Source organism: Hesperophylax consimilis, chromosome 20, assembly GCF_061612785.1.
Source record: "Hesperophylax consimilis isolate HC1 chromosome 20, BYU_Hcon_1.0, whole genome shotgun sequence".
NCBI classification, from domain to species: Eukaryota; Metazoa; Arthropoda; class Insecta; order Trichoptera; family Limnephilidae; genus Hesperophylax; species Hesperophylax consimilis.
In genome coordinates, this window is record NC_142855.1 from 28,727,906 (window position 1) to 28,753,607 (window position 25,702).

A 25,702-nucleotide genomic window follows, 5' to 3' on the forward strand; every position below is an offset into this window, starting at 1 on the left:
TTGTAACGCTTCCTACTATTTTAGCCAAAGTTTCGGACAGCCTTGTACTACCTATTGTCAGGGCATATATGACTGTCGGCTTATTACCACAAAAATCAATCATCGTAACACTTACTTGTTTAGGGGTCAGGGGGGACATTTAAGTCAGTGAGACAGTCTAGGTCCTCAGGAGTTGTGAATAAATGGTAACGAGCCAACTGTTTAAAGCTCCACCATCATCGTGCTTGTATTCATCATATGGGCAGTGCGTCTATAGAAGTACCTAACCCTATTGATGGTGGACCAGAGTTTACGAGACAGTGAGATTCTAGGCTGGCTCTCAGTGGGGTCATGCGACGGGCATTCAAAAAAAATTTATAAATTTTGGTAAAAAACCTTTTTTTTAACGGTTGTTTTTTTTATTCCATCTAGAATCCTAACGAAAAGACAAACCATATGGAAACTAGACGAAAACAAGCCGAGGTGACTTTACTACTCGGAAAGATAAAAAAATATGTCGTAATTGATTTTTTTATAGATGGATCGTACAAAGATGTTGACCTTACCAGATCGCTGGATATTGGCTAGTACAGACCTGACGGCAGCCACCCTGGACATATCTGTGTTGAAGGATAACACTACAATTATCAGTTTAGTCCCAGAAACCAACTGCTGGTTGCAGGGCCTCGATATGCCTTGTGTCGATGAACTGGACAATAACCAGGTTAGTCTTTCAAACTGATAAACTGGACAATATTTGTCAAGTGAAATATTCAAACTGAACAATAAACAGGTGAGTCTTTCAAACTAATGAACCAGACAATCATCTTACTAAATTCAGAATTAAGCTGCGTCGGCAATATGGTATTGCGCGTGAAGCAGGCTGCAATGCTCTTAGAAGCTCTTTGCATATGCACTGTACAGTAAACAGATGAGCCCTTTGTAACTACCTATAAGGAACGTTAAACTTTCGGTGATAAGAAAAACTTCAAGCATTATATCATCGGTGTGGGAGACAGAGCTGAGTCAGCAGCCAGGCTGGCTACCGTATCAGCATCTCGAGGAATACATACATCAGGCATTATATCATCGGTGTGCGAGAAAGAGCTGAGTCAGCAGCCAGACTGGCTGCCGACTCAGCATCTCGAGGAGTAAAAAATCGTCCGTTTATTAATTTATTGGTTTTAATATATTATATATATATTTTTTATATATGTGAGTAACGTTAGGTTAGGTTAGGTAAACCGTAAGTATTGTTGTATGCATCACATGGGATGTTGATCACTTCGGCTAGGTCACATCCCGGATGTTAATCTGTGCTCAGTGATGTTGTGGTCAGCTGGTAGTGAAGATCACGGAACTTACTGGTTCTCCAAGTTCTGGCAATGCGTCGCCAGTCGCTGTCGACTTGTTCTCGCTGCCAATCTCGAATATTCCTGGGCTGGCTTATGTTTTTATACAGGTTATATTTACACGTTCCTCGCCTTGTTCACATTCAAACATCGTCTTATACGACATAGATACAAACTTTGAAGAATATATAAGACTAATTGAAAAAATAATAATTTCCAGATGAACTCCATAATAATGGAAAAAATACTTCGAAAGATCGTGGAAGTTGGACTGGCTGCCAATCTGCAGGACTTCTTGGCGAAACCGGATTGCAGCGGCAACCATTCGGAGGCTAAATCAGAAACTCTGACGTCAAGGCGAAAAAAAATCATGACACTTTTAGCAAAACCGGGGAAAGAAGACAAGATGCTTTACAGTGACATGAAAAAGTATGTTCGCAATTTTAATTTTACCATCTATTATATAACACTATGTGACTTCAAAAAAGTAGAAAAGGTCTCCCGCAGTCCCCTCTTACAAAGATGCAGGGTGCATTGCGAAATTCATCTACTGTGTTTAAATTTAGACTTGCAAATCAATTCGAAAACGTTTTTTGTTTCATTCTTAAGGTTCCTAATGTTTACATTTTGGAAATTAGGAGGCTCCTATGAAAATAATTTCTCTCGGGAAAAGAAGGGCAGTAGAGAAAGTTCTGGGAAGGAAAAACATCGGAAACGGTGGGTAGGAATATGTTTACGGCCATATAAATTCATGCCGTCTGGAGAGGTCAATGAATCTCTTTCAACTGGCCATCATGCCGCCAAAGTCACGTAAAGTCAAAGGCCGTATCTTGTCAAACCGAATCACCGTTATGATATTCTATATGTTTGCCATTCTTGAAAGAATGGAGTTTTTGTACGGACAAAACTATTTATTCATATTCATGTTGTACCAAATATTTCTTGGTGTAATATTTCTGAAAAGGTGTGTAAAACATACATCTCAAGTGTAGTACAAAATTAAGTAAGGAAGTCTGAAATTTAATAGCTGTGTGTAATGCTAAGAACAAATTTATTGAGGTTATTTTCCATAATTCTTTATCATCCATAAAATTACAATATTAATCAAGTTAGTTGGCAAGAGACTCTACATTTATTATGAATATCAGGGCATGTTCAGATCGTTAAACTGAATCTGACTAGTGATGCGAATTTACAATTCTAATATGCTAATCTGTGGATATAAAAAAATTAACAGGTTAAAGTTTCAAATCTCAAATAGTAATCTTGCTTTAAATACATAGGGTGCCAGTCTTCCTAATTATCATATGAAGAACAAATTTATAATTATAGTAAACCATATTGTGAATTCTAAAATAACATGATGACAATCGCTCACCTGTTTCTAATGGCGCAAGACCTCTTGGGAATCCGTTCCGTGATGCAGATCCTGACAGCTGTCCAACCTCTCTAGAACTGGCTCGAAATCTATGATTATGTAGGTACTCGGCCGTCGCTGTGTTTATAACTGCACGCTTGTTAAATTAATAAGTTCTTCTCAAGCGCTTGACACCGGGGCGAGTAGTTTCAAATCGTTACATTGTTACGTTTGTAATAATACGCATGCATAACATGCAAAAATTGTACTTTCTAAAAAACCATATAAATAATAGTAAATGTCTACTGTTTGCAGATGACTTTATAATTTTTGATGGAAATAATCTCCCAACAAGATTGTCTTAAAATGCAAGCTGATCTGGATGCACTATCTGAATGGTCGTTGATAAACAAATTAGATTTTAATACAAAAAAATGTGTCACCATGTCTTACACTCGTTCTCTAAATACAAGTTCTCTAAATACTTTACGATTATAAGATACAGGGCGAAACACTATCACGTGTAAATTCCGTTAAGGATCTCGGTGTCGTCTTTGATCCCGAACTGAAATTCTCTGACCAAACATAAGAACATGCCAGCAGTTCAATAACCAAGATGCTATGTTAGCATTGTTTGATGGCATACTGAGAAGCAAGCTGGAGTATGCGAGCGATGTTTGGGCACCGTACCACCAGAATTACATTGAAATGATGAGAAAATCCAGAAGAAATTCCTCAGGTATGTCTATATGCGGACGCATGGAACCTATCCTAGGTCCATGCACCATATCGACTTACTTGAGGAAACTAATTCTGTGAGTCTGGAAACTAAGCGGAAAGCAAGTCTACCTATTATGACTTTCAAAATTTGGAACAATTTTATCGATAGCCCATTCCTCTCGGGATGCTATGATTTATATGTACCAGACCACTACAGCCGAAGTCGATTCCATGACCTATTCAGAGTACCAAAAGGCAAAACCGACGTCCGGGCAAAGCATAGCATGACGAGGGCAGTGGTGCTGTTGAACGAACCAGCAAAGAATTTAGATGAAAGTTCTCTAAATGACCTATGTAAAACAATTATTGAAGAGTCACTTAGCTAAATGCTGATGTGATGTAAAATTTTACTGTAACTGGAATGAATGTTCTGTTGTACAATATTTATATATATATATTTTTTTTTACATCTTTGTATGTAAAAGTCCATTGAAAATTTAGCGAAGATAACGTTCACACATTAGGTAATGTTGTTTCCAGGCAAGGACTTTACTTCAAGGCGGAACAGATGGTATCGGTCGGTGGCAGTCGCGGTATGACCACCGCGGCGAGGTGGTTCACCGGTGAAAAGATGAAACCCCTCCCTCGTGCTAACATCACTTCACCCAGAAGGTTCCTGAGAGTCGGGACTGCACCGGTAACTAACTTAACCCATTTTTATATTATATTTTCTCCATTCAAGAGGTCTTGAAGATTTTTATTAATAAATAATTTCCGTCAGGGCCTATGTCATATTTGGGGACGCTGTGTGGAGGGTCTTTTGAGGAGAGAAAGGAGTTAACGTGGGTCTTGAATAGACTCATGCTGTAGGAAGGAAGAAACACAGAGAGCGACAAATCGTTGCAAACCCGAGCTGTTGAACTCAATAACAAGTCGTAGAAACGACCCGTTCTCGTATCGTACCGTTCTTTGTGAGTTTTAACATTATTATATTTGACAGGCAATGCCGTGGACATACGTCAAACTAGACGAGAACGGGAAACCGATTCTGGACGAGAAGGGAGAGCCAGTTTTCGAAGGATACTGTATCGACCTGATCGTCAAACTAGCGGAGGTAAATAACTCTTGTTCTCCCCTGCCTACGTTTTGCATCAAGCTCGTAGAATAAGGAAGTTGAGTCCATTTTTTAAATTTTTTTTATCAATGTTCGCATTCAAACATAAATACGAGTATTTTTTTTTTAAAGTTTGTTTTCATAGTTAAATTAATTCTCAAAGTATGAATTTTATTAAGCCCGCTTAAACGTACGGAATCCGAGCGGTAAGAGGCGGGGTGTGGGTGTGACGTCATTCAAACTGTGAGAACCACGTCGCTTAAACATTTTGTATGGAAAAAAATTTAATTCTTCAATTAGGAATTCCAGTAATTTTTTTACCAATGTTAACCGTCTATTAGAATTGATGTTATAAAAAAAAAAATGATTAAGATTTCATAGTTAAATTAATATTTTAAGTTGGAATATTTGCTTTTCCCGCCCGTTACGGTATTGCCGTCGCTATTTGTTGACGTGCCCCGCGCCAATTCAGGACCGCCGCGCAGAAAAGTAAAGACCAAAAGTAAAATAACGGCTTACAGCCCAGTTCACTGTAAGACTTTTCTGGGCGGCGGCCTGAAGTGTATCACATGTAATGTGACATGTATAATAATAAAAACTTCTAAGCGATGCAATAAATAACATATTATTATAAAGCACTATACGAATATGTATCTTTAGAAATCCATTTCATATAATAATAACAACAAATACCTACATATTATTTGACAATAGATGGGAGCTATTTTTTTCTGTCTCTATCTCTATTATTAGTTTCTCCGGGGATGCAGCTGGTTTTCAGCAGCGCCTTATTATATGGTGAACAAAAGATGAAATATTTAAAAGCCATCACCACATTATAATATATATTATAATGAGTAGAGAATAATAAGGAAGTTGAGTGAAAAATATTTATATAAAAGGTATATAAAAATATACCTGGTAAATGTCAGATGGGTAGAATTCGCAATGATTATTATACTGTAAAAACGTATTATATTTATCGTAACGTACAAATGAACACAATTAATAATTTGATATACTTGGAAGCTTTAACTCAACGACCGGCTGTGATTTGACCCAAATAAACGTTTGGCCTATACACCTCTCTCATCTAAACCGACTATCTCTCATGTAATAGAAAGAGATGCACCATAGGTGATCCGTTGTACGTACAAGTCACGACACATGTGACGTCAGAATTCTTTCGACCAATCGTGGAGCGTATACAGTCTATTGCTATTGAATGCTTTTTCAAGAACGTTTAACTAATTCTTAGAATAATAATATAGAAATATATTTATATATTAAGAATCGATATTTTTTGATCTACATGAACATATTTTTTATAAGTCAAAATATTTTTCACTCAACTTCCAAGACAACCTTTACGCAATCAATTGAATACATTCGAGTTTGCAGAAACGGAATGCAGAAAGTGGTTCAGAATATCACGATTTATGGATGAAGATCTCATTTGCCGATTACGTCCCTTTTTATATCAACAAGTACATATGGAGTGCGGAATGTGCCTACATTAAAAATTATTCATTTCAATTCGACCGTTGTGGCCGTCGTTGGGCGTTTTATTTTCAATTATATATACGCCAATTATACGTTAAAACTCTACTAAACTACATTTTTGACAAAAAAAAATAAATTTCAACATACACAAAATAACACTAACAGACCAGTTAGACAAGCGTACAAAGAAAACATAAAAACTCCGACAGTAAATTCAAGCTTTGGACAAAGACACTACCAATACCATGCTATAAAAGCTTTCAACAGCCTAAAAATTGAGGAAAATAAAAATAAATTCACACACAAAATTACAAAATGGATTAAAGAACAAAAAAGACAATATTACCAAAATTTCATAGCATAAAATAAAAATAAAACCTACACGTAACACACAAAACCAATATAAACACACATCACTCACAAACACACAAGAGTATATATTAAATGTATTATTTTATCTTATATTGTAGATTGTATTAAGATTATATTTTCATATTATAAAATGCAGGCTTCAGCACGGGCAAGCCACCCAGTGAGGCCAACATTACTGGAAAACTTTGAAATGTTAAAAAATATTGTACCAAATAAAAAAAAAATTAAAAAATTTCGTTGTAATTTCGACAGCGCAACCGTGCTTGTAAAATTCATACAAAATGCCAATCATTCCGCTATTGTTAGCTACACTCCCAGGCGTCCCTGTCCTTTACTAATTCTGCAGCCTTCGTCCAGCCTCAGCCCAGCCCCTCGAGTTGCTTTCTTCAACTTTGTCTAGGGTGGCCCACTGGACGTTTTCCCTTTGAAATTTCTGTCAGTATTTTGTGCAGAAATCGTACTTCATCACGTTCAAGTCATCGCATTATCGATTTTTCTACGACGAGCAGTAGAGTTATGACGATAGGCACCTCTAGGATCTAGATTTCTAGGATCAGGCAGATCTAGATCCCATGTTATAACTTCTACCAATCCTCTAAATATCTTTTCAGAAGATTGAACCTTTGACTTCGTCATTCTTTTTTATTATTAATTACCTTTAAAGACACACTGTATATCAGTTTTTTTATTAATTCCTCCTCAATACAGAATTCTGCTCCGAGGTGGATTGTAGGTGATTGTGTTGGTGTTAATTCCGATTCCTCATCTGCATGTTTATAGACTTAATCTTCATATTAATTGATTTCCTTATCTTCATGTTAATAGTCCTCATCTTCATGTTAGTTAATTTCCCCATCTTCATGTTCCTAGGCTTCATCTTCATATTAGTTGATTTCCACATCTTCATGATTGTTGTGTTAACTTAGTCATATTTCATATTTGTAAGAAAGGTTTTAGGTGGTACGCCTGCTTTTTGAATGTTTAAGAGCGAGATGACAGATCGACGTATAAAAGATGATGGATGCATCTGCTCGCTCTCTTTTCCCAACCGACAGCTAAGAAGATAGTAGTAGACAATCCGTTCTAAAGTGTTAATAAACATTCTATCCGCACACGCGTATAATTATTGAGATCCTCACAGTACCACCAGGTCTGTATATGACAATATTGTTTATACTTTTGTTTTAATGCACAGTATTTTTAATTTAGTTTGGGAGAGGATTATGTAATTTTGTTGCACGAATTTATGGCGTTTCTGGCCAAAAGAAATATTTAATTTAATCTTAAGTAGTTTTGAGGTTTTTGTCCTTTTAGGGTAAGTGTTTGTTAGTAAAGTACGCATTCTCTCCTTTATGCTTCTAGAGCACATTTTTTTAGTATAGTTTTAAAACTCTGAAAATATACTTATTTCTTTTTAATTCGTAATTCACTAAAGAAAATCAAGTAAGGAATTCTGTACGTTTTTCAGGTCATGGATTTCGACTACGAAATTGTGAAAGCTATGCAATTTGGAAGGAAACTGAACAACGGGACGTGGGACGGTTTGATAGGAGACCTGGCCAAAGGCGTAAGTTCTTTTGCACGAATTTATTATGTTCATACGTTTTTGATACCTTTCGTTAGCCTCTCAGAAACTGGGCGTTCTGTACAGAGTCCGCATATTTCGATCATCCACCTTACTGTCCTAACCTTGCACCGAAGTATTTCCACATTTTTTCGCAGTTCAAGCTACATCACGGAGGAAGAAGCTTCGCAAATAAGAATTAATTTAAACCAGCTTATCGGGAAAGTGGTTTGACAGTGGATTAAAAAAACTGTTATCACGGTACCAAATATGTATTGAGATTATGTAGAAAAGTATATATGAAATGTTCTCTTCAAAAAACACATTTTAAATTTTTTAAACTTTTAATGCTTAAGGTTTTTGAATATTTTTACCAACAAGTCCCAACGACATATTGAATTTTCTTGGAATTTTGGAATTCTCCCAGAAGGTATTTAAAATGTGCTACATATTACTTATTTTTGAAGTTGTCGTTAAAAGAAATACTATTTTTGTAACTAAATTAAATTACTTTTGAATTATTTGCAATTGAAAAAAAACATTGATCTTTCTAAAAAAATATTTTTTTAATATCAAACATGAAAATGTTAACAAAAAAGCTTACCAGGACATTTTGACACGGAACGTCCAAAATTTTGAAAAAAAAAGATATTTATAAAACACATTCCTTTTGTGTAGGAAATAATTAATAAAACTGTCACTTCACTTTTTTCGCGTTTATACAATAAAAAAATAAAAATATTTTTTTGACTTTCAACTGTCAATGAAAAAATGCCACCAATTAGTAATTTTTTAATTTATTTTTTTTATTTTATTTTTTATTTTTATTTTATATTATAGAAACAAACAGTACATGATTTACAGAGATGAAACAATATACAGGAATAAGATACTATAGTTGTGTACCTATGATATGTTTCCTTGTAATGTCTGCTAAGTGGTATGTTTATTCCTTAATTACCAGGTGACTTGTGTATTGGGTAGTTTATAGGTGTGTGTGTCTGTGACGTGTGTAATGTATGTGTGAGTGTTTGTGTGTGTATGTGTGTGTCTATATTATGTATGCGCATTGAATACTTTAAATTATCGACATGAATGTAATCACGCACCTGGACAATTTAAAAAAAAAAGTTATCCATGTAATAATGTATATATATATTATATGATAGAGGATGGTTGGGAAGTAGATGGCTATTAATCTGGTCATTAAACATGGCAAAAGTCATTTAAAGGAATATTTCAGTATCTTCCACTCCGTACAGTAACTTGCCGCAAATATATGTAAAGTTATTATTTTAAATGATTTAATCGTGAAATAACAAATTAATCAAACAAAATTGATTTGTTGACACCGGGATTCGAAACCGCAACCTCTGGATTGCATAACCCCTCGACCATATAGGCCGTCGTCTTCTCCTCAAAATGACCCTCCTCACAACATCCCCAAAGATGAGAAAAAATATTTAATCAGAGCCTCCTGCATAAACACAAACACAATCAACAAAAACCAATAAACGCTATCGAACTACTACTAAATCAGGCCCTTTCTTTCTTCTGCTCTTCTTGTCGTAATGTCAATGGAAACTTCAAAGGATATCGATGTAGGCAGGTATTTAATTCAACTCTTCGATGTCATTGTCGTCTTTGCTTGTATGCCTTTTTTGTTCAGGATACCGACATAGCTGTGGCCGCCATCATTATGACGTCACAAAGGGAGGAGGTGGTTGACTTTGTCGCTCCATACTTCGACCAGACCGGACTATCAATTGGTGAATATCAAACATACTAATCGTCTGTCTGTGTGTAATTGCAAGTAACAACTCGTATTGCGTCCAGCTTGGACGATTATCTGGATTTGGTAGAAAGCTGAGTCTGAGTGAGATCGCACTACACTATATAAAATCTGATGTATCCCTGTCTCACAATGTAATTGTCATCAATAATAATAGCGCAAAATATTTTTTTTACGTGAAAACGTTTCTAAAATGGCTCTCATTCTAAGGTCTCACCAGAGCATTTGAGCTAGTGGCCCAAGGGTTGTGGCGCAAATTCGTTACCTTGTCCATCCGTATATCCGTTACAATATCATGAAGGTTGTGCATGTCCGCAAATTGCAATTCCTTGACAACTTGTACCCCAACCTGAATTTTACTGAAAAATGTTGTTCTATTGTAGTAATCAGGAAGCCAGTTCGTAAGACATCTCTGTTTAAGTTCATGACGGTCCTTCGCGTAGAAGTGTGGTTGAGTATTGTGGGGGCTCTTACCTTGACTGCCATTCTGCTCACTATATTGGACAAGTACTCTCCATACAGCTCCAGGAACAACAAGGACGCTTATCCATATCCGTGCAGGTAAAAATCTCACTACTTCTCAATCACTCATTTCTATAGAATCGTAAATAGAATTGCTATTATGCGATACCTTTAGGGGGAGGGGGGGCACATTGATTCATGGGGCACATTGGTACAGTATCTATATCTCAAAACCGATAAACGCTACACAGTCCGGCACATCACTAGAATGCTCAAGGACATTCACAAGAATGACAGTTGTGACACCGCTCGCCGCCGGTTTGCCGTTGGGCCTCAACGGTCACTGACGTGTTGGAAGTGGCGTGCGCCGCTGCCTACAAAAAAAATACGTGAAATGTAATTGTGTCTCAGGAGGATACTCTTAGTTGTTTTTGTTATTTTTTGTTACTAAAGGTAAGTAAATATAGTTATTATTGTATTTTAAAATGTTTTTGATTGCAAGATTATTATATATTTGAAAAAATTAATTGTTTGTGGAAAAAGTCCTTTGGGGCACTTTGATACGGTAATGTGCGGGGTACAATGATACGTATCAATCTGCCCCTTTATTGTATTAAAGTGCCCCGTCAAAAATAATAGTTTATTTTATTATTTTTTTTTATTTTTTTCAGAAAATGGTGCGCACGTACAAACCCAAAACTGATAGAAAAAATATCAATGAAGAAAACATTGAAGATGCAATACGTGAAGTATTGTCAAAGACTTTATCTATACGCAAAGCAGCCGACAAATATGGCATCAAAACTGCAACCCTACAACACTCCTACTTTGGATGCCGACCCAGTTTCAGCGTCTGATGCTGACGATCCTCTACATGTTTCTTCATCAAAGGCTATTCTTACTCCTGAAATAGTTAGACCTTATCCAAAAAAGGCGATTACTGACAGTGTCTTAAAAAGAAAAGGAAGAGAAAAGGAACGATCAAGAATATACACTGAAACACTAGAAAAAAATAGATTAGAAAGCTTACGTAATGAAAAGAACAGGAAAAGAGAATTACAAAAAGCAAAACAGCATGCAAAAGAATTGAAAACAGTGAAAAATCTGTTGGGATTAACTGAGCCAAAAAAGAAAAAGATAGTGACTTCTTTGCCTGCAGAAATAGATTCCGATTCTAGTCAAGATGAAGTCGTGATGACGAGTGATAGTGAAGACATTGAAATGCCGTCGGAATCGGAAGAAGAGGTAATTAATGAAGAACCAGTTAATCCTGAACACATAAATATTGGAGATTTCCTGCTAATTAAGTATGAGAAGAAGAAAACTGTGATTCACTACGTTGCCAAAGTTGTATTTAAGTATAATGTGACAGAATATGAAGTATTATATCTCAGAAAAAAAGCAGGGTCTTCTAAGTTTATATTTCCAATTGTGGAACACAAAGCAAATGTGGATGTTAGAGATGTAGTTTTGCAATAACCAAAACCAACTTTCTACAAAGGCACATCTCGAACATCGTCGCTTTATTCATTTTCGGTAGGTTTAACTCGATATAATATCCAGTAGATTGTTCTGTAATTTATATGAGAATTTTAATGATTAATTTTTTTTAAATTTTTGATGTTTGTTTAATTTTTTAAGAAAAACATTGTTCATTTTGATAGGAGATTCTAATATTATATTTTCATTAACAATATTCAATGTTAAAGTCTGATTACTTAGTAAGTATATAACTGATTATATAATTAAGAAAATAACAGAGAATTAGTCTTGTTCTATGATGACAATTTTGTTTTTTTTTGTGATTATATTCCTTAAGTAACTGATTATGGCTAATGTGCACTCTTAATAAAAAGTATTTTGCGATCTCAATCAATAAATTTTTTTTTATTTCTTAATTTTAAGTAATAATACAGTTTATATTGGGTTTTTAGTCAGTTTAAATTTGCATTTCATATGGATCTAAAATACCTATCAAACTGCCCCACCCCATGAATCAAAGTGCCCCACTAGTGGGGCAGAATGATACAAATATGATTTTTTCTTAAAATCAGTTTATCTCTATACGTCGCCAGTTTTTGCGGTTTTAGCGTAGCCAAAATATAAGCTGACATATCAGCCAATGCACACATCAAAACAAATATTTAAATATAATGCTTTATGGTCCTCAGAAAAGAGATTGAATTTTTGTGTATCAATGTGCCCCCCCTCCCCCTACATGCGAGAGTTTGTGTACTTATTTATTGATCTTAAGAGGAAGCTACAAGTCAAAAATGTTTATATTTTTGGAATACCTTATATTGTAGGTTATATGCATTAAAATCGCTTGACAAACAAACGTTTGATTTCAAGCACAAAACTGATTTTTATTTATTTTGAAAATAATTTTATAAGAAAACAAAAAAGTAAATCAAGTGAAACTGTCACAGATAATCTTAGCCATAATACAGTATTTTTAAAAAGTTGTTTCCTTTACGCGTTCATACTTTTCTATTGAATAAAAAACTTTTTTAGTAGTTTTCATTTATATTTTTAATTGAGTAATTTATTTTTTTATTTGTATTCTTCTCTAGCGAAACGATAGGAAAACCTTCAATTTATCTAAAGCATATTTTTTGGTATTCATAATGTACACCAATTCGTTATAAAGTACATTCGTACATAATCAATTAGTGCGATCTATTTACTAATAATTTATCAATTTTTTATAATTTTCTAATTTCTCCATCCTCTTCTTGCAACCCAAACTAGCTTTACATCATTTTTCTTATTTCTCTATTTTATATTTTAGTAATGTATAGATTCTATGTCCGCAAACTGTAAAATTCACCCGCCATAACACAGGGTCATCCTTAGCATCGAGGGTGAAATATCACAAAAAACCACATGTACTCTCTAAATCATGTATCAAAAAGTTAAATAAATAAAGATTATTCAAAATAGTAATTCATTAAGCTTCGCCTTAAGATAAAAATTAGAGTAATTGTCAAACAATGCATCTTAAAATATTTAACAGTATGTAAATATTAGTTGTAACCAAAAACATCAATATTTGTGGAAAATATGTTTTCTCAATTCCTCTTACTTAACCATCTTCAATATCAGAATACTCCTGATCAAGACCTATGTATGGAGTATCTTGATGTACGGCTGTGAAACATGGTGCCTATCCGAAAGAGATAAACGGAGACTAGAGGCTTTTGAGATGTGGTTCTATAGAAGACTGTTAGGAATTTCCTGGAGAGACCATGTTACAAATGAGGAGGCTCTCCAAAGAATCGAAGGAGGAAGGCACCTGCTCAGGACCTTGTCCGAAAGGCGTGCAAGATGGATCGGCCATGTTATACGACAAGAAGGCCTCTTGCATGTTATAATAGAGAGTATGACCGAGGGGACCAACTCTAGGGGACGCCCACGCCGAGAGTACCTGGAGGACCTGCAAAAGAGCCGCACAAGACAGGGAAGAATGGAAGAGGAGATTAGATAAAATTGCTGCAAACCAATCCCAGGATTGAAACCAGAGAGAGAGAGAACCATCTTCTCAATCTCAGTAACTTTGGGATTTTGTTATATAATTGGAAAGCCTGGTACATGAGAAATTTCTGGGTGCTTGATTTTTTTCATGTTGGCAATCTGATATCCGGTGGTTGTAATTTATTTTTCTAATCAGTTCTTTAGAAATCATCCCTATTTTAATTTTATGTACAAAAATAAATACATTCAAATATATAGTTTGTTTTACCGTCATAAAATTTAGCTCATATAACGTGTTTCTTATCTATGTGTACATGTTGCGCTTGAATATTATTCGCATTGCTTTATTTTGCAGTACCTATTTGCTTTTTTTATTTTTTCTTCGTTGCAGAGAAAAAGAATACTTGAACAGTAGGTAATTAAAATGTGGTGATATAATTTTATTAAATATTATCTGACATGTTTCTTTATTTATATTGTTTCGTATTCTTCCAAGGGATGAAAGCTCTTTATTGTGTCACTCTGACCTTCTCGCTGGAATGCTAGGACTAGATCGTCTAGACCAGAGGTTCCCAAAGTGGTCTATATGGACCCCCAGGGGTCGATATTGACTTGCTGGGGGTCTATGTCAGCGAGAAAAAAAATTGGGGGTCCACGAGATTCAAATGGGGGTACACACGAGCGGACCCCCATTTACCTCATGTCAACATTTAGGAGTTCCGTAAATGACACAATAGACCCAACACAAATATAATAGACTGAGAAATGACTTATTTGATATTTGTATTTTTATATTTCGTAAAATTGTTAAAAAGCAAAACATTGCACATTGGAAGCCGCGAATTATCCTAGTTCCCCAACTTGTTTTTGAAAAAACGTCCAGGGTTATAATGACGTTCAACATTTAGATGCACTTCATACAGACTTCAAAACTAAGTTTGAGGACATTTTGACTGTGGAAATGGAATGTTGAAGAATCGGATATCATATGACAAGAGGAATTGATCGGAATAAGCGCTGAGAAAGAACTTAAGGGGCAGTTCTGTAGGGCCAGCTAGAGAAAGAAATTCCCGTTGCCTATCCTGCTTCATTTTCATTTGGTGTAATACCTCACAAGGGCACCCCTGTCTGCACAATGTAAAGACAGAGGAACTATACCTCCACCTGGTTGTTGGGCAGGCAAGGAAAGGGAATGTTTTTACTAAAAAAATAAATGATTATCACATGGGACGTTAATAGTATTAAGAAAATTAAGTATTCGGCAGGCATGGGGTCTACGGAAAAAAAATATGTTGCTAGTGGTCTACGCGGCAAAAAATTTTGGGAACCTCTGGTCTAGACGTTAGAAGAAAAATTGCAATGGTGTTTGTAGCACATGAGCTGTTCAATGGAGGCATTTGCAATCCTGATTTTCTGGAACGTGTTACGTTTTATTTATTTATTTATTTATTTATTTATTTATTTATTTTTCATGTTCTCCGTAAAACGGTTATTCACCAATACATTATGGAGAAGATTACAAATTAGACAAAAAGTATAGCAAAACACATAAAAAGGTCAGTTTCACTACTTTGTGACATACGTCAAAAGATAATTGTTAAACTGCCTGTAGGTTACGTTAAAAAAGTCGATGGTCAATGCAGACTCGTTGAGCAGTTCAGTCGCTCTGTTGACTGGGGCGTTCTGATAGGCAGAAGTCCTCGCTTTTGGAGCATAAAAAAGGGTATGGGACCTTCCACGAGTATACTTGTCTGGGACATATAAGTTAATCTCTTTCAAAATAGGTGGATTATGTATAGTTCCAGAGATTATCTTAAAAAAATGTTTTCCTAAAAATATTTTTCGGCGGGCTTCTAATGTATTAAGATCGAGCATTCCTGCTAAGAATAAGGATGGATACAGGAAAGGGTAGTACATATATTCCCTCATATATAGGTAACGCATGAATCTCTTTTGTACTTTTTCTATTTCGAGAATATGGTTTTGCTCGGAAGGGGCCCAAATAATGGAGCTATATTCCAAGATACTGCGAACAAGTGCTTCATACGTTCTTCGGATTGCGATTCCGTTGGTAAATGATCTTGAATTACGAAGAACAAATCCAAGCATTTTGTTGGCACGGGAGACAATATCAGATATATGGGATTTGAAAGAGAGATTTGCTTCAAAAATTACGCCAAGGTCTCGAATCTCATTTTTACGTGTTAATTCATGTTTATTAATGTGGTAGGGGAACAGGAATGTATCTTTGGACCTTGTAAATGTAACGACACTGCATTTCTGAATACTGAAGGGTAAGTTGTTCAGTTCCGACCATTTGACAAGAGAATCAAGATCGTTCTGCAGAAGAATGGAATCGATGTAACTTTTGATTGCTTTGAAAAGTTTTATATCGTCAGCAAAAAGGAGATATTTTGAGTGGTTTATAGTGTTGCCAATGTCATTGATGAATAGGAGAAAGAGAAGGGGTCCTAGATTCGATCCCTGGGGAATCCCGGAGTTAGTTTTGTATTCGTGAGAGATATGGTGTCCGTAACTGACATACTGACGACGATTGCGTAAGTAGCTAGCCACAAAAGCGAGGAAATTCTGAGAGAATCCGATGTCACTTAATTTTTTTAATAAAATATCATGGTCGACTTTATCAAATGCTTTCTCGAAGTCTGTATAAATCACATCAACAGGTACAAAATTTTCAAATGAATTATTAATATAGGTAATGAGATTCATAAGATTTGTTGAAGGTGACAGTGTGGGACGAAATCCGTGCTGATTTTCGGTGAGTGCGTGTTTTGTTTGGTTATATATCTGTGAATAAATTATGGTTTCTAAAAGTTTTGCGGGTGCTGACAACACAGCTACAGGTCTGTAATTATCTATTTCTGACTTTTTTCCTTTTTTATGTATAGGCGTTACTTTCGTTAGTTTCCACATTTCCGGAAAGATATTTTTGCGAAGTGATAGGTTAAAAATATGTTTTAGAGGTTGAACAAAATAACTTGCATATCTTTTAAGGATTATAGGTGGAATACAATCTGGGCCGACGGAGTATTTAGGTTTTAGCTTATGGAAAGCTGTAATAATATCGTCATCGTTGATTTCATGAATTTGTACAGGTAAAGAGTTAAATGACGATGAAGCTATAGAGGATATGTCAAGTTTGGGGATATTGTCGCTAAATACTGATTGAAAATAGTGTGCGAAACCTGCGGCGATCTCAGACGATCCATCATATTTATTGTCTTTGTAGTCCATGTGGTTAAGTTTGTCACAGCCGCGGCGTTTATCGTTAGTGTAAGACCAAAATCGAGTTGGGTCTGTTATTATACTGTTCTCGGCCTCACGTGTAAAGTCAGTGTAGGCCTGACCAATTAACCGTTTGATTGATTTTCGCAAAGTTTTAAAGTTAGCTAAGGCATGTTCGGATTTTGTTTTTTTCCAAAGATAGTGCATTTTAGTTTTTTCTCGTATGAGGTGAATGATTTCCCCATTAAACCATTTCGGATATTGTCTAACATCTTTGAGCATACGTGTAGATCTTTTCTTAAAACAAATGTTGAAAATATTATTGAGCTGTTCATAAAACATTTCGACAGCTAGATTTACGTCAAGGCAATCGTAATGATTCCAGTGATGTTGTTCTAAGGCATTCTTAAGTGTGTTATCTGAGCTTTCGTGGAAAATCCAACCCATGTTTATGTCTGGAGGCAATGTGTCTGTTTGTATATGTGATTGAGTTGTGTAATCGAATGTGAATGAAAGTGAAGGGTGATGAATATCCTCTCTGACTAATGGGGAGTCATGGCGGCAGATAACAGCATTTTTAGAATTTACATTACTTAATACTAGGTCTAACATGTGTGCATTTATGTTATAAACAGTGTTGAATTGTGTTAAATTATAAAAAGAACAAAAGTAATCGAAAACGTCAATTGGGTTTTTCCCTGAGGGAAAGTTAAAATCACCGAAAATAATAATATTTTTTGATTGTAACTTTACACTTTCACTTATAGTTTTGTCGTAAAATAATTGATACTGTTCAGATGTTGTATTTGGAGGAAAATATACAACACATATATAAATGATGACATTTCTATGCGATACTTTCACCCACAAGTCTTCACCTTGGGTTTCTATGCAGTCCATTCTTTCCGCGTGTGAGTGGCTGTCAGCTCGGAGGGCTAGGAGAGTCCCTCCTCCGCGACTGCCTCTATCCTTCCTGTAGACGTGGTATAGGTTTTCGAATAGCTCCGACGAAAAGGTGCTTGAAGTTAGCCAAGTTTCGGTAAGAGCAATCAGAAGTGGTTTCTGGCACATTACGTTTGTCATGAAGTCGATAATTTTATTATTCAGACTTCGAACGTTCTGGTATACTCCACTAATGTCTATCTTTTTCGGACGTCGTATCGACCGTCCTAGTTTGGGGTCGTGGTCTCCGAAATGACCATTCGTTGAAGGCCACGTTTTCAGGCCAGATCGTGGGGTCCAGGAAAAAGTGGAAGTAATTTTCCGGTATGCCTATTTTGAAGGCAGCATAACGTTCATGCCTCGTAACCAGTTTTTCGACAGTGTAAATTAAATCCGGCTTCTTCTTTTTTAAGAATGAAGATATATTTTCTTCTGTGGTATTCGGGTGAAACATGAATACATGCAGATGTAGGTTTTTGGGAATAGTGACCAAGCTGTCGTCGATAGACCCTGTCCCTTTACAGATTGGCCGAGATCGTCGTCTACCGTTGACGAGGGCATCGCTATACGATGTTATTGGCTGGGTTGGCAGCTTGGGCACAACAGGCTGTATTGTACTCTGTGGTTGTGGAGGAGAAGACGCCGCTGCAGCAGATGTGGAAGCAGAATGTAGATCTTCCTCCGGTTTTCCTTTTTTAGCAGTGGATCTTGTGGTCATTTTGCGAGTAGTGAGCGGCTGTACGCCGCTAACGGGAAGGTGAGTCTGGCCGGCTAGAGCGGCTAAGGTAATAGCAGGAGCGGGGGCGGGGCCGGGGGGCCCGGGCGGTGGAGGTGTCCCAGACGGCTGCTTAGTGATATCGCCGTACGCTGAGCGCACACACACATTTAAGTCTGGCGCCGGCGCTAGTACCTGGGGAGTACCTGCAGTTACGTTGTACGAGTACTTGCATGAAGGGCACACAATTTTAGCACTACCGTCACTTAAAATTGAACGAATCGTGGTCAGTTCGCTACCGAAACCCTCGATTTTGCCACTCAAAACATCGACCGTTTTAATCAGGGACTGAATGATATCACCAAACTCTTCCATTTTGTAAATAGACTAGAACGAACGATTAAAATGAATACTATCGAGAGCCGATGACAGAAGACGTGCGTCGCGTGTTGCGTGCGTATTGACACTTATGTCCCCGATAACTTCACAAGAGCTAAGCAGCACAAGCTTTTTATTTTTCCAAGAGGGAGGACCAACCTACCAATGATCATGCCTCTGAGGTGAATGAATACGCTATTAAACTACCTTTCTTCTAAGATAGACATTTTTTAGTCAAATCTCATTAAATTCAAGATTAGAGTAAGCATTTTTTACAAGATTCTGCATAGCAACTTATATAATTATTTAATGTAATTGGTTAATTTACTCGTATCTATGTGAGTAATTTTAATTGTTTTAATTTTAATGTTGTTATTAAATGTAAGTAATTTTAAATGTTAATATTACTGGAATCGGTAATTGGAAAATCGAATAAGTATCGTTGAAAAGTAAGGGCGAATTGCGAATGTGTATTAAAATTAATATTTCAAGTCAAAATTCTCAATTAATAAGCATTTTTAACTTTTACGTAGCAGTCTGATGTTTAGGAATGTCAATTTTCAAGAAATGCCAAGATTTCTCATTTATTGCAATTTAATCGGTCTAGCTATCAACAGGGCGACCGTGCTCGGAAAATTGGTAAAAAATCGATCCGATATTTTAAAGTTATCGAGTTATCTGTGCTAGACCCCCAGAACGCCGATGGAGTTAATATTTCAGCGATTCCTAAATGAAAATCTGAAACAGAAAAATCAGAAAAAGATACGGTCACATCTAGGACTCTAATCCAAGACCCTTACCTTACCGTGGCACCGCTCTACCACTGAGCTAATGGGACCCTATCTCCTTCGGTCATATTTAACTGTATCATACTTCGAATAAGAACTACCAACATTTGCCTTCATTTTTCTCACCGCACATTTTTATTGGCAGTTATCTTAATGTATGATCGCATGATTCAACCCGAACTAAATGCTATCTAGACAGTGTCTTTATATAAACATATCTATATTTATATTTAATGTGCGACTCTTCAGCAAATCTAGGATAAATATTTATTTTTTGGATATTCAATTATATTACAGTTACATTATTTACAATTTGAGGAATGACTCATTGTTATTCCAAAAATAAATATCAATATTACTTCATTATTATAACTTCGTCAACTGCTACATTATTCCAGGGAGTTCACGCTGAAAGAGTCTTTGTGGTTCGCGCTGACGTCATTCACGCCACAGGGAGGTGGAGAAGCACCAAAAGCTCTCAGCAGCCGAGCACTGGTGGCTGCCTACTGGCTATTTGTCGTTCTCATGCTGGCCACTTTCACGGCTAACCTTGCAGCCTTCCTTACAGTAGAAAGGATGCAGGTAATCCAGCCAGCGTATCCTTATTTATTAATCTAGTTACAAGCGCACTTGAAGTGAAATGACACTACGCTATTCAAATGCTATGTATATTTTCCGACTTTATGTCCGGGTTAAATCTTTCCCACAGGAAAAAATAAACCCTTCCACACACTTTTCCACAAATGATCATCTAGTCAATCCACATTATGCAAGTGCATTATATAATCATAATAAATACAAAACAATACAAGAACAACACGTCAACTCACCAGAGATCAAATGGGAAAATAATTCACCGACTCCAGATATTTTCATATCAGAGGGTTCGGCTCGGTAGAACTCCTAACTGGACCTATAAATCCTACTGATCCCTCAAAATTTGAAAATGTTTTTAAAATAACTGATTTTTGCATTTTTATGTATAAATTCTTTGACAGATCTAATACGCCTAAATTATGAATTAGCGAGCTAGGTATAATGTCAGTAGGTAGCTGAAATAACAAATGGTAATATTTTAAAATAATTATAAGCAATAATTAGTCACCTGAAATATCATTACAAATTGAAAATATCTCCCTAATAAAAATAAATGCCGCCAACGGAAATTGAAGCCGTGCCTTCTGATGTTCGGTCAGGTGATCTGTAACAACTGAACTACGCTATGCATAAAACCTTGTCTTATAAACATCGGTTTATCATTAAAAAAGTAATAAATTAAATCAAAAATATTTCACAAACAAATGAAGATATAATATGTCTCGACGCCATTTAGTGAGAAATTTAGCACTAACAAAGCCTTTCCTACAAAAATAAAGTTAAAGGTTGTTTACAGGTGGAAAAAATATAAAAAGTAATAATTGTTGATTGAGGTACATAATGAATTATTTGGCGGGTTGGAAATAAGCCGACTTTTGTGTGTACTAGAGTGCCAATATTACAAAAAATTGCATTTTGATGTTTTTGAAACTGAAACTTCTACCTTTTTTTTTCGAAAATTCGGTTTTTTGTTTGAAGATTTTCGGCTAATCTGCGCGGCTAAACTGAAATTTCCTGAAAATATTCATACCAAAAATCGAATTTTAGAAAAAAAAAATCGTTATGGCTCTAAATATCATCAGTAGTATCGAATTTTTAAAACTTAGCACTCTATCCGGCTCAAAAGTCACGAGCCGTCACTTTTTGTGACTAAAGTCGTCAATAATAGGGTTGGATGGTTTGTAAACCATGCTTCAGTACATTAGCCAAAGGCGGCGGTCATTGCCTTGCCGAAGAATGTGCAATATGATATTGCTGACGTGACAGTTCATCGCTAATACAAGTGTGTTAATTCGACAGACGCCAGTGTCATCTCTGGAGCAATTGGCGCGACAGTCAAGGATCAACTACACGGTGGTCGAGGGAGGCATGGCGCACAGATATTTCATGAACATGAAAAACGCAGAGGACACCCTGTACCGGTGAGTAACAATAACAGTTTCCAATACACTAGTCAAAGGGAGAGGTCAAAAGTCGACGATCGACAAACAAGACCTGCCACTCGTAACCCCAAATGAGCATGGCCGTTTATTAAAACTTGCACACACTTGACACTTCTCTCACTCTTCCAAAGTAAAGTATGCTTAATTATATTTGGTAAATAAACATAGGTGTATTTCAAGGAACTTGCATTATTATAGGGTGTGGAAGGAGATAACGCTGAACGCCAGCTCGGATGAGGTACAGTACCAGGTATGGGATTACCCCGTCAGGGAACAGTACGGACACATCCTGCTGGCAATCAATAGCTCCAGCCCACTGCCTTCCACCGAGGAGGGTTTCCGCAAGGTGGACGAGCGCCTCGAGGCTGACTTCGCCTTCATACACGACTCTTCTGAAATCAAGTGAGTGCTTGCTTGCTGCATATTGGTTCCACCGCCCTGGAAATCATTTGTTGTATAACCACCATCTCTGCCATAGGTCACCTTATGTGGAAGCTCCGGTCGGTGACTTAAAAGGGATACCTGAAATCATGGGGTGAAGTTTTTCCAGGTCTTGGCAGCTGATGCGTCTGTTCACGTACTGCGTGGCAGGCCAGATCGAGAGGCAGGTTGAGGAAGACCTTTTGACCTATCCAGTCTGACTCTATCGGCCTTGCACTATATAGGGAGGGATGGAAAACGGTGGAAAATCCTACCCACTTAGAGTAGGTTGTGAAATTTTGTGTTGTATGGGGAAATGTAGATTTATTTCTAACGTAAAGGAAATACAAAGTCTAAGTACAGAGGAAAGTTTTTGAAATTCGAAGTCTCAACATTTTGTTGACTTTGTTTATAACTTCATAATAATTGTGTTGGATATCCGGTCTTACTAAGGACGGGTTGTATCGGAGAATTTGAACAATTCAACAAATTTCAATATTCATTTTTGGGCTCTGTGAAAGTCCTATTCAAGTTCTGTTATTATATCATTGTAGGCTAGTTGCTTGAGAGAATTGAAATAATAACAGAACCTGAAAAAATCTTTCACAGAACTTGAAAATCAACTTTGAAATTTGAAGAATTTTTCAAATTCTCCGAAACAACCCGTCCTAACAAACGCGATGAATTTAAAAAAAATTTAAACGACCGTGTAAGTGAAAACCTTACTAATTGAAACGTAAAATAGTTCACGGGAAGATATATACACATTGCTTATCCAGTCAAAGAGAGTAGTTTATCTGTCGTATAAATATGAAATAATAATAATTTCCCATCAAATTTGAGGATTTTTTTAAAGGTATTTTAAATGTTCTATATATTTTTATACCTATTTTAATACTAATTTGGAAACTACATACTATTGATTTTTGTATTTGAAATGTCCACTAATGTTTAAAAATTGCAATATTTTAATTTCAACATGAAAAGAATTAAGAAAAAGCTTATAATAAATATTTTAAATCAAACGTTGAAAAATTTCATATAATTAAAAAAATCAAAAAACATTCCTTTTATTTACGGAATTCGCAAGTAAACTGTCACTTGACTTTTTATCTGGTTTTATAAAAGTATTATAATAATTCCCAGAGAATTATAAAAATAACAGTAATTTTGGATCCATTTTTTCACAGTGCACACGATAATTTTTTGAAGTTTGTATTTTCGTATACATGCATAAGGCATTTCTAGATAAGTACGTACCACGATTAACCTTTTTTTTTTTTTATAGTGAATACCTCACAAGAGTCCCAACTGCTCCCGTCTGGAGCCAGTGAGACTATGGCATCCCCAATTGGGGGATGTTGTGAGGCTGAAGGTAAGTGGGGAAGGGAAAGAGGAAGGTGGGGAAGTACCTGGCTATTCAGATCTAGTCACTAAACACGGCTAAAGCCATTTGGAGCAACGTTTCAATTCTGAATGGTGGTCTTACACCAGGGCGATACTGGTAGTATCTTCCACTCTGGAACGTGCCGCAAATATACTATATATTATTTTAATTAATTAATTGTGAAATAACACAAATCAATCAAATAAAATTTATTTGCGCACGCCGGGTTCGAACCCGCGACCTTCGGAATGGCAGTCCAATGCGTTACCACTGGACTATGCCGGCCGTCAAATAAAAAAATAATAACCTGTGTTAAATAAAAAAATAATGATATAAAATAATTTGGTATAATTTTACTTATGTTTTATTATTTTTTCACAAAAATACATTTATTATTCTTAAATAAATCATGTACGACTACCATACTACGAGAATGAGCCTAGTATGGTAGTTTAGAAAATCACCAAAATTGTAATCTTTTAAAATATATAAACTCATTTTTTTTAAATTGAAAAATTAATTTCCATCACTATCGTGGAAGTTTTATTAAAAAGTAAAACTAAAAGTTTTAGTAAAAGTTAATTAAAAAATAAAAAAGGTCAAAATAACTTCGCTTTTTCCGATGGCGTAAAACTATATTCACCTGACATTATCAATGGATAAAACTGACGAAAAATAACATATATTGTATTACTAATATAATAATGGTCATTAGAATCAAAATTGTTAACAAAAACATAATTTTAATAAAAAATGACAAACCAAAACTCGTTTGCTGGGAAACTCACTTTTATGGGGCGCACGCGTTAAAGTACCGTGTAAATATTGCGCATAAATCTGAAAATTTAATGTTGCGAGACATTATTAAAAGTGTACTGTCTTTCCACAATGTGTAATAAGAGATTTTTTATTAGTAAGACCGTTATGTTTCAGGTATCATGTGAAGAAGAACTGCAACCTGACTGTCGTGGGCGAGGTGTTCGGGGAGAGACCCTTCGCCGTGGCCGTGCAGCAAGGCTCCAGGATCCAGGAAGAGCTATCCCGAGCCATCCTCCAGCTGCAGAAGGACAGATTCCTGGACTTACTCATTGCCCGCTACTGGAACACCAGCTGTGAGGACAATGACAACTCGGAGGGCATCACCCTTGATAGTCTTGGTGGGTTGAATTCTGTCCTTATAAATATTAATTTTTGTTCTAGTCCCATCGTTTTGGCAAGACATCTTCAAGGCGTTTAGCACAGTCAAATCGATAACTTTACAATGACAAATCGATAGGCGTAACTACCGATGATTTTATTTCGATCCACGAAGCCCTTGTCAATACGGTATTGACAAAATCCATCAACTATGGTCAGTTTGCCATATTCGCGAGCAAACTAAAGTTAACCAGAAAAATATTAATTATTCCCAGTGACGAGAGACGTTTTCGAGTAAAAAAAACCATCACCCCAATTTTCTTAAACGTTCCAGGTGGCGTATTCATCGCCACACTGTTCGGACTCGTCCTTGCTCTCATCACGCTCGTATGGGAGATATTCTACTACAAGAGAAAGGAGAAGATTCAGCGGGTTACCAAGAAGATAGCTGTTGCGACACCGAAGGGTCTGATGCAGGCTTTCAAGGGCCAGGGAACTGAGGGCAAGAAGCAGCCCAAGGAATTCGTGAAGACCATCACCTTCGGGGATAACTTCAAAGCTGTGAAGACCAAGAATAAGAACAAAGTCAGCTTCATAAATGTAGAACCAAAGTTGCAATGGAACCCATAAATATGGAATTCGAGTCAACATTTATTTTATTTATCCATAGAAATAATAATTCACGGTGTAACTTTGTAATAATATAGTTTTAAGCACTTGCGAACGGTTGACAAAAATTATCTTATCATCAAATATCCCACTTTTTTTAAATGGGTTGTTAAGGGCAGTGGCGGCCAGCTAATATGTGCTCCCGAGCGCCGAACAACCAACAATATTTCCGACATGGCTAATCACAATACGAAACTCGGTTCGGTTATAATATCTCATTCAAAAGGTACCTACTTAGCGCGCAACTTGCAGACCGACTTGTGCCTATGTTCGTAGCAGTTCGTTTTCGATT

The 25,702-nt window shown here is 36.3% G+C and overlaps 1 protein-coding gene across 1 annotated transcript; it reads left to right on the top strand.

The window, feature by feature from the left end:
- Positions 1-1,740: 1,740 nt before the first annotated feature.
- On the top strand, positions 1,741-25,371 carry LOC149414495 (ionotropic receptor coreceptor Ir8a-like). Its single transcript, XM_089644203.1, has 11 exons — positions 1,741-1,760; positions 3,949-4,105; positions 4,409-4,522; positions 7,866-7,964; positions 9,631-9,730; positions 10,137-10,314; positions 20,157-20,340; positions 21,655-21,776; positions 21,996-22,199; positions 24,538-24,761; positions 25,076-25,371. Exons 1-11 carry the CDS (start codon positions 1,753-1,755, stop codon positions 25,369-25,371), a joined length of 1,686 nt encoding a protein of 561 aa, XP_089500329.1. The 5' UTR covers positions 1,741-1,752.
- The last annotated feature ends 331 nt before the right edge of the window (positions 25,372-25,702 follow it).

Bases quoted from the DNA above. Each gene is read 5' to 3' on its own strand.
- LOC149414495 (XM_089644203.1), top strand. The intron at 4,523-7,865 runs GTAAATAACTCT...TACGTTTTTCAG, and splicing joins TGATCGTCAAACTAGCGGAG to GTCATGGATTTCGACTACGA. The intron at 22,200-24,537 runs GTGAGTGCTTGC...GTTATGTTTCAG, and splicing joins CACGACTCTTCTGAAATCAA to GTATCATGTGAAGAAGAACT.